Raw genomic sequence first — 15,570 nt, 5'->3', positions numbered from 1 at the left:
GAGGATTCTATAGTACCAGGAAAATGGCTTTGTTTTCCTGGCACTGTAGAATCCCTTTAATCTGCCTCTGCATTTGAAAGGTGTGTCCTGGCTGTGCCTGAACTCATTTATATGGTTATTTAATTTACTAAACCTTTAATATAAATTGAAAATAAAATGGAACAATCAATGAAAAAGGCTAACACAAATAAAAGGTGATATTCAATGTATTATTCAGATGTGTGATTGCCAGAGGAGCAATTGTTTCCCTTAAAACATGTAACCCTTTACACAAGATGGAACTCCAAGCGTCATAAACATTACTGCTTATTGTAGTGGTACTATAAAGCTTTGGAAACAGTATTGTTTTCAATTAATATGACAAATAATACAAAAAATACAACCCTCCACCCCTACCACCGCTACATGATTACTTGCCAGTTAAAGTGTTAATCTAACCCTCTTTTTTTTCAAGTATTTTAAATTCCCCATTTGACGTCAGGACAGCCGTGACGCTGCTTAACTGACACAGAACGCATGCCTGCATAAGATGGGGGGTTTAAAAAGAAAAAAAAAATAGTGGAGCTTAAAAGCAGGTAGGGCTTCAGAAAAGGAAAGGGAGAGAGGAGACAAATGCTTGTAAGGAAGAAGCTTATTACATCTGTTGCCAGCGTGCAGTTTGCGATATTTGGCAGTCAACAGTAGAGTTCCATGCTGCCAAAGGCTCGGGTGTCGGGATGTAACTAGCGCCACGCACATAAGTGCAAAATCTCTGAATATCTCCTGCAGAAACACTGGACATACACATTCTTATCACCATGAAAAGCAATTCCATTTAAAAGCAGAAATGGAGATGGTGATTGGAGTAACCCTTTAAGCCCAATACTTCAGCTGGGCATGTCATTATGAGGGAGTTTCACTTGCTTTTTTTCCATCTAAATATTTGTACATGCAGTGAGAGGCTAAAAATAGAGATATCCAGCCACCATTATGGACACATGAAATGCGGGTCAACTAGTACCAAATTTTAGATAGAGGGAACACATACAGAAAGTACAAAATCCAGTGAAACATGGAGAAGACATTGGCCAACACTGAAACAGACTCATGTTGGTGTCATCGGAAACTACTTCTTCAGTAAAACAAAGGCAGGATTTAAGAAGTGTTCAGAAACGTATTTTCTGCTTGGATTTAACCAAATATCTCAGAACTCTTTGCTTGGTAGGACAGTAGGACAATGACTCCTTGCAGTAGGACAATGACTCCAACATATGCCTACAGCAACCGTGGGGTTTCCAGAGCCATATACTGACTAATTAATTTTGAATGGCAAACTCAATACCCTATATTACGGAGCACGGATGTCTCGGAATATAAACTTGACAAAGCATCACCAAGGAAACTAGCCAGTGTCTGGTGATGGACTATGGATCTCCAATTACAGGCAGTCATCATATGCAAAGAATTTGATTTCGTACTAGCTATAATGAAGTTTAACATTGAATTAATTTGTCTAATTATGGAGAGATTTTGCATGCAAACGGCAAATTCATACAAGCATTCATGATTTATGAATGTAAGTACCTTTAAACTGAAACGGACAGTCTGCATAGTAATATCCAAGTCAATGTTGCTTTTTAAACCAATGCACTGGAACACATATCCACCCCCCACCTCCAATATGCAATACTGAGATCATCAGATTGCTAATATTATTGCATTGCATCTTTCTTAATTCCTTCCTGAAAGTTATTGGCCTGAATGCTTATTCTGCTCACCATACATTTAGTTTGTTATTTACAGACCCTTAAAGCATTTTATCTTGCTGAAAAGCTTTATGTGTGAAGACTGTGTTCTATTTTTTTTATTTAACAGAAAATGTAGATTTCAATAGAAAGTAACCTGGTTAGACCCCAACAGGTAATGTTACTTCCTGGTAGTTCAGCTCAGTGGAGCTAAACTCAAGAGACAGCAATTGCTAAGAGTACCTGCCTTGCAAAGACTTTGCATAGAGCTGTAATGGGGTGTCTGGGTGGGGGTTTTATATATAACCCAATGAAAAGATGCACAATTAAATATATATGCAGGTTTTCACTTGGGTTATATCTACTAAACAGTGATTTTTCTTCTCTGTGTCCCTTTAACCCCTTAAGGACACATGACATGTGTGACATGTCATAATTCCCTTTTATTCCAGAAGTTTGGTCCTTAAGGGGTTAAGTCACAGATGCTATCTGCACAAAATGCAATTTTTTACAATGTATTCCTACAATACATGATCATATCCATAGCCAGTGATTTGTCCAATTTTGCTAAGGTAAAATTTTACATTGGAAGCTCTACATGCCATCTAAATGAAACTGTAATTTCATCGGCTACTTCTCAATAAATGTCAACCAATAAGAGACACACTTCTGTTGTGTCAAGAGCAAACTGCTCAGATTGACAGGTTAACACAGCCCAACGCCATTATGCTGTAGGGCTAAGGACCTAAAGAACACAAAGCAGGCATTAGACCATTCCCAAGGTAAAAACAAAACAAAAAGTGCAATAAAATATAATTTAATTATGCATAAACAAATTTTAAATTTGGATCACTGTGAATGACACGTTCATGACTCAAATTCAGTGCTGGGTGAATATTGTTGTAGACAGCCCATGAATCACTGTGCACCTTCGAACCTAGGTGCACCACACACTGAATAATAGGAAGGAGAGTTTCAGCACTTCTTTTAAGAAAAACTTCAATATACCCAACAGCTGTTGTTGTTGCCATGTCCACAATCTCAAAGACCCACATTTGGCCATCCGGGGCACGACCACGATGGTACTCTATTCTAGGACCAAAACAAGACTAGTCAACTTGAACATAATCACCAGGGCCACCGATCAAAACTGAGTTTGTACAAAAATAGACACTAGATACTTTACGATAAAGGTTTTAAGCATTAACTACAGTGCTTTCGGGATACTCCAGTCAGTTGTGCAGCTTATTTTCAGCAGTTTCCAAACACCAGAGGTAAGTAATGTATAGCCACTTTTTCAGAGAGATGTGCGATTTTTTTTTAAAGAAAGAGTCCTTTCTGATGGCTAACCACGACGACACACAATTCTTGTTAATACATTTCCAGGAATATCTATCAGAACATTGGCGACAAGCTATCTAATGCCAAGGTTGATGATTGCAGTTGTCACAGTCCAGATTGATTGCAAATAAATATCTCTGTTTCATGAACATGACATTGGTGTTATCTGTACCAGCTATAATAGAGTGGAGCGTGTTCTCAAAGAACTGTCAAACCATTTTAATTTGAGGCCAAAAAAAAACCCAAAACACAAGTTGGCAGTTTATATACCCTGAAAGTGACAATGATGGTTGAGGTCAAGGGGGACATAACCTTTACTTGTTCCAACAATTTTACTGAAAAAAATACTCTAATAAAATTAAAGTGGCTCTGTTACTTCAAACTATCCTTTCTCCTAGCGTTTCCTCTTCTCTTCCTCTTTCAGAATCGGTTCTTCTTTTCTTCATTTCTGATCTATTTCTGTTTAAAACATAAGACAAAGTAGGGACAACTATTTTTCCGACACTTTGCACTCTTGACAAAGGGTGAGGCTTAAGGCAAGTTTCACCCTTTTTTAGCTTGACAAAGGAAGTGGAGCTGGCATTACGCTCCACCATTTTGTCACGCTCCATCATTATCAGGTAAATAATAATAATAGTCGACAGGAAGATAGACATAGTAACACCTGAGGAACCGGGATAGCCAAAGTAGATCGGGTAAGTATCTAACCCGAGATCGGTGTCTGCAACCGAGATTGGGTAAATGTCTCGCCCAGGTGTCTAACTATCTTTCACTTAGGTATGCCGCACCTTACTTCCCCTTTCCCTCTATATATGGTTTAAGTTTTAGTTTTTTTGCTTATCTGATAAAGTATATTCTTTTAACTGGTTTTTCATCTACATTACGTATATGTATATGCGCTATAGGACAGATTTCGCTCTTCTTTTCTCTCTCATTTATTAAATTAGGGTTGTGGTGACATTCTGTCATCAAACTAGCATGGTGACCAGGGGTCATGTGATCAAGTTCATGTAGATCTTTCTTACAGGGGGATAAGCTTTACTTTGATATGGTAATTGATATGGTAATTCACAAGTCAGGAAAGAGATAGCCACTCCCCCTCTATCCTCATTCCTTTCTGTTCCTTCTTGGCTGTGCTACTGAGCAGATGTGCAGACGCCATGTGCTATCTTGGTGAACCATGTTATACTCTATTGCTTCCTTTTCTTCCTTGGTGGATGTGATGTTGGACTTGCAGCAGTGAGCCATTACTAGATGTGAAGGCCTAATCGTGGGTGAGATCAAACGTGTGGGGAAGGGGATTACTATATAGATAGATAGATAGATTTAAAAGGGTTGTTGCTCCGTGGGTCTGGGCTGTGTGTTTGTGATACATTTATAGTATTGTGTTGTTTTCTTCTAAATAAATACCTTTTAATGTAGACGAACCTTGTGTAAAAATATATATATTAATTTGGTGATTACACCACAAGGGTTACCCCCTGCTCTGTCCTTTAGGATTTATTTCGGCCTTCTCTCTTTATTTATTAATTTTACAGTCTTATTACTCACCTTTTGATTACAAAAATCAGTAATTACACACATCTACATATTCAGAAGTCTGCCCTAGGGACATTTTTGCCCCTGCCTAGTTCCTAGTGCGTATCTCCATAGATTCTTGGATTTAAGGGAGAAGACCCAATTTTGGCCCCCCATTCCATGATCAATGTCACGCATTGCAACTAGCTGTCCAGAGCTGCTCACCCATTCCACTGAGAACACAAATGGCAGGTACGCTTGGCATGTTTACTTGGGATATATATACTAAATAGTTAACAAAAAAAAAAAAAAAAACACCTCAAGAAAGTGTTCCTTTAAGAGCATTATCTGGAGAAGGACAATTCATTTTGAATCTAAATAGTGTCCAGTTGAGAAGAGATGGCACTGCCAGGATTAGAAGGTGATGTTTTAGGATGACTTAATAGGGTGGCTTTCTAGGGGAAGTCATTACGCTTTTAAGTCATAATGGCTTCCTCTCGAATGCCGAACTACATACCCTCCTTTATAACCCAATTAAAACCTATCCTGGTTCCTCTGATCTGTCAACAGTTAGTATATTTCATCTGTTAATATACTGACCCAACACTATAATACAAGAGATTCTCCATCACTGGGGGGAGGGAGAAACACAACTATATCTATAAGGTATTGCATCTGTATGTATTCTTACTACGCCTTCTTAATCTACTCTTTATTTAAATGAAATGCCATTACGCATGGCTTAAACAATAGCATCCTCAGCAGAATGATCTCCTTAATACGGGCTCCTCACTAGTCACAAAGCTATTCTACGTATACAGGGAGTGGCTTGGAATTTATTCCTATACCTTCCGTCTCTATAACTGCATATCAGTTTATTTTGTAGATTGCTACTAGTAAATGGTCTCCTAAGCCTTTTCAGAAAAGAGATGAACCCCCTATTCGGAGAGAGCAACAGTTAACTCAGCGATGAGTGCCTGAGCTGCTATAACAACATAATAATGGCTTCATAATGAGTCCAGCACAGTAAGTGTTCTTGTGAGAGAGAAGCACTTTACAGATGGCTGGTTACAGAGCTAAAGAAGACGAATGCTATTTTCAATGTGCTGTGCCTTAATATAGACTTTTATCACCAAGCCCATCCCCTCATTATTAGAAGGGGGTTAATATTCTCTAAATAAAAAACGTGCTTATGGATTCAGTTATCATGTATATGAATATGATAGGCTCCTATGGAGTGCTTTTCCCAACCTGCATAATTAATCAATAAAAAAAAAAAAAATAATAATAATAATAATATATATATTTTACAATATCCTTATAGATTTATCATTCAACACTGAATCCCTTGTATAGTCTTTTGTTAAGATGACATTTTACATGTGTGTACTGCTGTACATTTCCCATAATCCTGTGCTGCGCACAAGTTGCACAATATGGAAAATGTGCAGCTCTCTGAACAAAAACATAGAGGACAGCAAGAGAGAAAAATCGTCAACGACTTCCTGATTCAATGAGGCTTCAGTAGAAAAATAACAAAGCTTAACAATTCATTATGTAAGAGACATATGCATTTGTCTACCACACACGCACACAATTTTCTCTGCAAAAGCAACGCTCCATCATCTTACTGACATGGGGAGGGAAATATAAGTGGTTCCATAACAGTTTGCTCTTCCGGGAAGTTGCACATGTAAAGAAACACTCCTATCACTACAATCTCCCAAAGTAATTTGTCAATATATATGGGTTCCTCAGAGCCTGCAAAGTATCCAGTTCAAACACAATCTGACTGATTATACTGGTTCTCCTGGCACCACAACCTCAACAGTGGGCTTCAGTGGTTATGGTACTTGCCGTGTTCCTTTAATAACACAGATTTAAAACTAGACTTTGTGATCATCATTACTATAAGTGTTACCATGTTTTTCCAGCAGTGCTCAAATGAAAAACACAGCGACTATGATTGTTTAATTGCAAACTCATGCAGCAAAAAAAAAATAGAAAAAACAAAACCACAAACTATTAACATTTTGTCGCTGGAAGTTTTTATGCTTACACAAGATAAAAAAAACAAACAAACAACAAAAAAACATCAATACCTGTTCTGGTTTCAATCCGGGAGGAATCCAAGCGTATTCTTCTAAAGCACAGCCAGAGTCGTCATCAGAGGTCGAATTCCTTTGAAAGTCAAACATCAACTTGTTCATTGTTTTCTCCATCTCCAGTGGCATTGCTGTTGCACTGTGGTCTTCCCGTGGGCACTTACAATGAAGACAAATCTTCCTACAAAAAAAAAAGAAAAAAAAGAAACTCCTTGTTAAGCGTGGCTCTTTCAGGCATTTGATCGAAGCTTAGAAACCAAACTATAAACATATTCTTTGGCAACTTGCCCTACCAAAACACGAACACTATTCAAATGTAGTTTCTTTTGTTTGCATACGTATTACACAAGAAGATAACATGGGCATGCAGAGAAGAACAGGTTAGCAATTTTTTTTGCTGTTGCTATGTTTGCACATTGACAGAGAAGGGATAATTGTATTATACAAAGTGTGTCATATTAGCACCAAAGATTATAATGATGAGATTAAATAAAAATTAAAATAAAAAAATCAAGATGAATACCCCTTTTGATATTGGACTCAACCTGAAATAGAAGCTATTGTTGGTCTACCATCATTATGTCAATGCAGAAAACAGAATATATATTATATTATATTATATATATATATATATATTTTGTACAGTCTTAAAATAAAATATTTATCACTAAGATTGTCTACAAGATGACTACTACTGTAACAGGACATGTTAACTAAAAAGATTACACTGAGGAGCACTAGCAGAGTATCTTCCTAGAGTGCTGATCTCAGGGGTGCTATTGGCATCCAATGACTATTAGATCGTTCATAATATCTTTCTGATGAGCTCGGAGACTCATTGCTATAATAAGAGAGCCTATAATATTCACCTATGGCAGGTACAGGTCACTTTGAAAGTTCCCATGTGGTTCTGGCACTCAGTTAATGATATTATTCAGTATTGTTGGACACAAGATGTACTTACAGTGATAGGGCTTTCAGTGATCTGCGCCAGCTGGAAAGGAAGACCACATGGTCCGCCAATGGATCATTAGGGAGCTCAGCTGCCGCTCACCAGCACCTTCCACTAGCCTACCAACAATCCTACCTATCTCCTTGCCAAAGCTTATCAAAACAGGTGCAACACACAACACTCAAATCCTCCATCTCCCCCCACTGCACCCCTAGCTAACTCACACACATCTCTTCTACACACAGAAAATACACAGATCAACAAAAAACACAGTGATGGAGCGACAGATTAAAAAAAATATAGCCGGTGCATCATGCCTTTGCGTAGAGGCAGTAGCATTGCTCAAAAGCTATAGACTGAATACGAAATCAGTTCTGCATCCCATTAAGGAATGGTTTGTGGGATCACACTCCACTGGATGGTTCCAAACTTTAAAACAACTATTGAACTGAATCATGGCCCTATGTCATATCGCACATGCCATGTATCCCACCTTCAGAAAGTAGGAGAAAGCTTTTCAGCACCCTAACCCTAATACCCTAACGGAAGTTAGGGCTTACCGGCACAGGGTTACATGTGCTACACCAAGACAGGCTGGAAAAGGTGCAGTGGCATGCTGGGAGATAATACACCCCAGTCTTATCATTTGCCAGGATTGCAAACTGGGTGAGGTGAGCCATCCAGGGCAGAATACTACAAATTTGACCTTAATAGGTCTTTTTTAATCAAACTATCAAGTTTAGGAATACAGTCCAGCCAGAGTTACCTGACCACTTATGGTTGTAACTGCTTAAGGTTCTTTTTTCATCTGGACCACTAGCTGCATATCTACTCAGACAAATAAATAAAAGAGGATAGTGGTATGTCGCTAAATAAGATGTTGTGCAGCTATATGAATGGTGAATCAATAATCAGAAATTCATACAAATACATCTAAATAGAAAAATAAATAAGAAAGTAAAAGTACACAAAGTGAAACGATGCATGATAGAATTACCCTTCTTTGTTATGGGCAATTCAAATGTACAATTGGATATTTTTAGGTAGCCAGCAATATCGGCTCCATTTGATAGACACACTCATGAAAAAAGAAAAAAAAAAAAACCTCTGTTTGTCATAGTTGGACAGTCAAAAACAAACACAAAAAAAAAACATCCCTCCCCCCCCCCCAGCCCCCAGAGACAATGGTGGTCATGTGACCATGCCCCCATTTACACAAAACAGTTTCTATAAAAGGGAGAAATAGTCTCAATAATGACTGCAGAAGCTCAGTCCCCTAGAGGACCTGCTGACAGATGGGCGAGACAATGAGGTTTTCAAAAACTCAACCTCCGCCTCTGATTTATACATTATCAAACTTAATCATCATTTAAACCTGACTCGTCCATGTAAGATATTTCTGAAAATCCTCCAAGCAGTGAACAGATTTTGGAAATAAGGTTACGCTCCAGTGGGTTCCAATTAAAGCAGACTGGCCTACTTTGCAGGCTAACACATGCTGGTTTATTCTGTTCTAACCAAAGCTAGTTTGAATATAATCGGAAAAAACAAGACCTTTTCTTATTCAGCCCACAAATATATGAATACATTAGTGACGCGTCTAATTAACTTGTTACAACTGAAACAGTTCCCTGAGTGAGTCAGATGAATTCTCGAGTATTAGTAGACTTGGTGAAAATGTAGTAGTAGACCTGGTTAACCTCTTTTTGAACAACGTATACCTTCCAAGTGTCAGGGGTACGTATAAGCAGGGTAATATGAATTTGGGACTCATCATTCCTCCTCCCTCCCCGCTCCCCCCCCCCAGCAGCAATGCTAACATTAAATGTTTTGACCACTGCATGATACAGACACATACCCATTCTGGACATTTCTCGTCCAATCCCAGTTTTATATATCTAAGCAGATGAAGAGCTAGGACTGTCATGATATAAGGAGATATTCCAAACCCGTTTTCATGAAGGTATTACACCAACTGTGGAAAAAGTACTGCAATTGTTGACCGCAATTCCCATCACCGTCGCATTGTAGTTAGGAAGCAAAATATTTCCACATTGCTGATAGACTGTTAGGAGATTATCCAAGGGTGGGACTAAGAAATCCCCAGTTTTGGTCAAATTGCAGCGTAGAAGACCATCCCCACTGACTCTTTGGTGCTACTCTGTGAAATTCTAGTTAAATATTAAACTATAATTTTATGGAGGAAAATGTTTACTGCAACATTAGAGTCGCCTGATATCATAGACAAGACTTATATGATAGTAATTTACAAAAATACATCTATATATGTTAACCTAAAAGCGCTGAAATAATAATTACAAAAAAAAAAGTTTCAATGGTCAAAAGAAAACCAAACTGTCCCTCTAAACTCTTAATGACAAATAGTAAACACTTTTCACAGAGGGGTTATGAAGAACACATCTCAGACCATCTTTTGCATAAAACAGATCAACAGGCTGGAGCTCACTGTCTAATTATAAAATTGCCGATGCCAGCTATGACCAGCAAGTATTGAGTGGCAAGTTGTTTTGGCAGCTCAGTGCTCTATACTTAGTGGTCAGCCTCTAGAAGATCAAGAGAGCAGAGAGATTTATCTCACTTCTCCCCTACAATGTCACAATAATGTGTTTGAGAACGCAGAGAACAAGCAAAAAGTTAAATAAACTTAATCTGCATTGGCTCACACATAGTATATATCAGCGCATTTCAGTTTAATGTCCTTTTCAAAGGGCACACAGGACCAAAATTCTGCTCAACACAAGAGATGCACAACATCAGACATGGTCACAGTGTGCAGTAGGGTATCTGCTACAGACAAAGAAGTCCATAGAAGGACTAATCTTTTTACCCAAAATGTATGGCAATAAAACACAGCAGGGTCTAGGAGCACACCGAGAATGAGTAAAAAACTCTGTAGCTCACTCTCTGTTTACAATCTGTTTAGGTTTCAATAAAAACAGAAGTGGGCTAAATATTGAGACTCGTGGCTCAATATGCCTAGAGTATGATAAAATACATTGTATGAACGGTGCTTAAAGAAGGTTAAAACAATCTTCTGTAGCTCAAGTACAGAGGGTGCATGAGTTATTTTAGATGGCCCATTGTACAGCGCTACAGACTTTGCTGGCGCTATATAAATAATAAAATATTAATAATAATAATGGCAAAAGGTTCCCTCTGTAATGGCACACGTGAGACTAACCAATGTGAAGATAACAGTTTTTGTTTCTCTTTTCTCCTCCTTCCTATACATTCTTATTTATTTATTTTTTTATTTTTAGCATAAACTCTTTATATTGTGTCAAGGTGACTTGAATAAAGCCCTCTATTTCCCAAGTGTAGGCTGATAAATTGTGTGTTGTAAGATACCCTGCTGGTGCCCTTCTAAAAAGCTGTGCACTGCTGGGCACATTCATGCTACATTAAAACAGAAAGCAGTTAGGAGGGCATTAACTTCCCACACCAAGCCTGACACAGCTGTGGGTTTTCCACATTCATTAAATACTGGTTTGCCAATCTGGTTTTGCCAAACTACTTCATCCAAATAACTAAATAAATAAATTTAGGGGCGTCAGAATTGAGTCCATGCAAATTTTTGTAAACAACTCAAAGTTTGTTTGAGTCAGTGTGTCATTAGATAGGCAACAGGAACAGTTTTGTGTTGTTTTATTTATATTTGTTTTGCTAACATACCCTCCCCACCCACAAAAAACAAAACAAACAAAAAAACAACGTTAACCCCCCCCCCCCCAAAAAAAAAAACCCAAACCTTTAAATAAACTAGAAGTGGTACCCTGGTCTTACTTTAGAATCAATAATTCAGGTTATCTCCCACTCAGGCACAATGGCTGTATCAATGCTGGTCTATCTCCCTCAGTAGCTGCAGTTCTAGTGTCTGGAAGAACCCTGCTTGGAATTATAGGTCATCTTCAAGCTCCTTTTATTCCTTCTGTTGATCAGATGTCACTTGATCTGTGAATGAATCAAGATATGTTGGCTGTCCCCTAACCATTAACCATATTTTTATTATTATTATTATTATTATTTATAGCTCTTGATTGGACAGGTGAAACCATTCCCATGATTGGACAGACCTCTTGTCCAGCATGGAAACTAAACTGTTTATTTGCCCCCATCTTCTCCATTCCATCCCCCTTTTTTCTGCTACCAGGAACAGCACTCAGAAACATGAACTGAAACAAGTTTGTTCCAGCAATGAGTCAATTGTGTGATACATTGAACCTTAGATTTCCAAACCGCCAGAATGTGCCGAAATCTCAGAACAATTGACCGAATTTAGACAAACAAAATCTCCAAGTCTATTAAATATCCCAACTGTAAGTATCACTATTATATGGTTTGTTCAAAAAGCTTGATTCATGGAATTACTAACAAATGGCATCTCATTATGACAAAAGGAGCTACAAAGGTTACCATTTATGTTTGATATCAAAGTAAGAAAAGTCTGATGCTTTAGAAGCTTGTCTTTTTTTTTTTTTTTAAATATGTAGAAAATTCGAGGGGGAATGAAATGGTCAAGAAAATAAGACAGAACCCAGTTTCCACAGAATCTGTATAATTACCGGTCTTAAATAAAGGCTTTATTTTACAGATAGAATGTGTACACATGTGTTTGTCTGCTGAGATTTGTGTTCCTGTTTTTAAAATATGTCTGTAGTCAAATGACAGAGTGTAATAATTTTGACTTATCAAATTAATAAATATGCATGAACTTCTCTAAATAAAGAATAGCATGGTTGATTTTGTTCACCAGACCAGAATATCATATTAGATGCGTTCAGCTCAGTAGTATGAGATGTATTGTGTGAAATACTCCTATATACAAACATATTGGGTTGATTGAATAAGTTTCGAGCTGTCACATAGTGAGTTACCTTCCCTGTCTATTTGTCCTACTTAGCTTATGATATAGATGGGAGCTTCAGATTTCAACATTAATCTCCACCTCAGCCCATACAATTTCCATGGTGCCATATTATATACATTATGGATGTAGTCTGAAGCAAACTCCACTTGTCTTCTTAATGCTCATGCATGTCATGTAATATAGGTGGCCATGTAATGAGTCTCCATCATGCCGGACACTTCACTTCCTGTGCTCGCCATCTGATGAACATATGAGCTACATTTTTGTGATATACAAAGCCTTCACCATAGACCACATGTGCCATTTAATCAATAGATAAGAGTTACTTGCAAGTCTGCCTACTTCATATACAGAAAAAAAACCAGAAGATTCAACATGCCGAAGCCACCCAGTTTGCCAATTTCCTTTGCCTGTCATGTTTTGGATAGTAGCTGCAGAAGCCAACTCAAGCCTCGAGACCTATCTTACTATTTAATCTGTCTCTTCTCCACCAATAAACACCACAATGATTCTCCATGGTAAGGTATTACACTCTACCGACTGGACAGACAGATATCACACCATCTGTCAACTCCTTTGTCATGAAAAGTATTGCTCTATCTGGCACAACATCTCCTACCTGATACTGAACATGCTGTATAAAAGAGGAAAAACAAATTAATCTTGTTGTGCATTACCCATCTTTTTTTTTTAAATTCTTTATTTTGAAAGATTTTTGTTTTATGGGGTGGGGGTACAGAAAAGAAAACGGGAGGTTAAAATTTGTAGTACAAACTTCACAAAACAAACGTGTACTTTTTGCGGTAGGCAAACAGTTCAAGCGTGTATATCATATAACTGTTGGTGGTTTCCACCTGCTTTAATTGCAAATAAACATTTTCTACCTTCTGGTCGATATCTTTTGTATCTGGGGATTGGGGTGGGGAACAGAAATGAAAAGGGTGGGGAGTAGGGTACATATTCCTTTACTTTGCGTCTCGAGCATTGTTCCAATAATGATTACTTGCATTGTTTATGTTTGTAACCAATATTGGGGGTGTCGTTCCCATAGACTTTTTAACACATTTTCAACTCAACCTAAACAAATGCAAACCGGTTTGAACATACAGTCATGTAACTTTGTAGCGATATGAAGAGCAGTATTTAACCTTTGCTAGGTGTAGGGGGGGGGGGGGAAACATCACTCAGGGGTGGGGTATGTTTTATTTTTGGGGGGTCCCCTGTTTTGGGGTGTCTAGAGGGGTAGTGGGGGGGGGTTGAGGGGTGGGGGCGTAGGCGTCCCTGACATCTGGGTTGAGTGGTTGCTCGTTATTGACTCAGGATGTTTTAGTGGTATCAAGATTAGCCCTGTTGTGTGGTTACAATTGAGACCGGGTTTGAGTATAGGTAGATCTTACTGCCTGTATGATAGCTTTCACAGGTCTGGGGTAACTTTCGTCTGTGGTGGATATATCCCTTCGTATGTCGTTTGTGTGTACCTCATGAGTCGACCAGGTTATGGTTCTCCTGTGTACCAGTTGCTAGTCTCTCAATGTATTTTGTGTCTAGGGGGCGTGTAGGTTGAGTGGGTGGTTATGGTTTCACATGTTTTCATATTTCGGGTTTTTGTCTTTATACACTTTCTTTGCCCTCTGTTTCCTAAGTGGCGGTGGAGGGTTCCATGAGCCACAGGTCCCATATTTTATTGCAATGTGTTGTGGTGTCGTGTATGAGCGCTGATAGGTTGTCCATCGACCTGGCCTCGTTCATTTTCTTTTTTATGTCTGTGAGTGTCGGGATTGTGGGTGCACCCCAGTGGGAAGCTATGGCTCTCCTAGTGGTCAAGGCTAATTTGGCTAGCAATTTGTTGTGGGCTCGCGGTGTACCTTCGAGCGGTTTGGATAGTAGCCATAGCCACGGGTCCCTGTGCATTACCCATCTTGATGTTAATCTTAGTAGCACTGGAAGAAAAATGCCCCATCTGTTTTGAATCTTGGACCATTTTAGGACCCAATGGCCAATTCATTTAAGCAGTTCTCAATGTATCTGGTGGCTGAAGTCTACTTCATAGATTGTAATAGATGCTCTGATCGCTAAAATGTACAAAAAAAGATCTTGGTTGTTGTATTGACCCAATTTGATCAAAATCTGTTGATGGTTTTTTCCTTCGCCGTCATAAAGTAGGCTATTTCTGGATTGCTTTAAAGCTGGATATGTCTACTCATTCCATAACCTGTAAGCGATATAAAGCCTGGCTTGAGCCTTCCAGTGGTCTAACTCCCTACCTTTATTTTCCTTATCCCCTTATGTTATTCCCTAAACCAGACTGTCCTTTTACCGCTTCTTAACAGACCCATTATTCTGCCATTCCTAACCCTGAACATGCCACCTAACATGATTACCTAACTACGCACATCTAGTCTCCTCAAGCTAATCATTAATCAACTCCTAAAGTTACCTCCCCAAGCAATTCACTAACCCGAATTCTAGAAGGGATCAACGTGACTGTGCACAAAGATCTGAGATCAAAATGACTGTACACAAATCTGCAGATACCCTGAATGGGCATATGTTTATTAAATGCCATTACTTATGCCCCACTGAACATTCATCTTTGTAGATTGATTTTCCCAGTATGTTTTGCTTTATTTTTCCCCCCATTCAATGTGTTATCTGTTGTGCATTGCTCTTGGTGACAGATCAGTCTAACTGGCCAAGACATTTAGAAAAGAGGAAATTTGTTTAGAGAGAACAAAATAAAACTGTTATTATATTGTCTTCTTCTGCATTGATTGCTTGGGTGCACTGATAGGTCAACATTCAACATCCCAGTATAAATACAGTGTAAATATATAGCCGTCAAGCTTTCTCTGCTTAGGCTTGACAAGCAAAAATTCCGCTGGTCATTCGTAAAACAGATGTGCCAAATAAAACATTTGTGTAAACATGCTTAAATGTTCTCCAGTCCTATCTATGATGTGGATTGGAGAACATGTTGAGTGCAGATAAGTTCATTGCAGTCTAGAAAATAAATGTCGGACATTCTGAAAATGTGAAAAATAA

The 15,570-nt window shown here is 38.5% G+C and overlaps 1 protein-coding gene across 3 annotated transcripts in view; it reads right to left on the bottom strand.

Moving 5' to 3' along the window:
- Window positions 1-15,570, bottom strand: part of PRICKLE2 (prickle planar cell polarity protein 2) — a 300,098-nt gene that overhangs the window by 50,316 nt on the left and 234,212 nt on the right. For all 3 annotated transcript variants that reach the window (XM_063426828.1, XM_063426831.1, XM_063426829.1), the window contains one exon: window positions 6,686-6,869. In XM_063426828.1, the coding sequence (XP_063282898.1) occupies window positions 6,686-6,869 (184 nt within the window). The remainder of the gene's footprint in view (window positions 1-6,685; window positions 6,870-15,570) is intronic.

The sequence above is a fragment of the Pelobates fuscus genome, chromosome 7 (genome assembly GCF_036172605.1).
Source record: "Pelobates fuscus isolate aPelFus1 chromosome 7, aPelFus1.pri, whole genome shotgun sequence".
NCBI lineage: Eukaryota > Metazoa > Chordata > Amphibia > Anura > Pelobatidae > Pelobates > Pelobates fuscus.
Note: the sequence above shows the minus strand (reverse complement) of the source record. Positions and strands in the feature narration are given on the sequence as shown.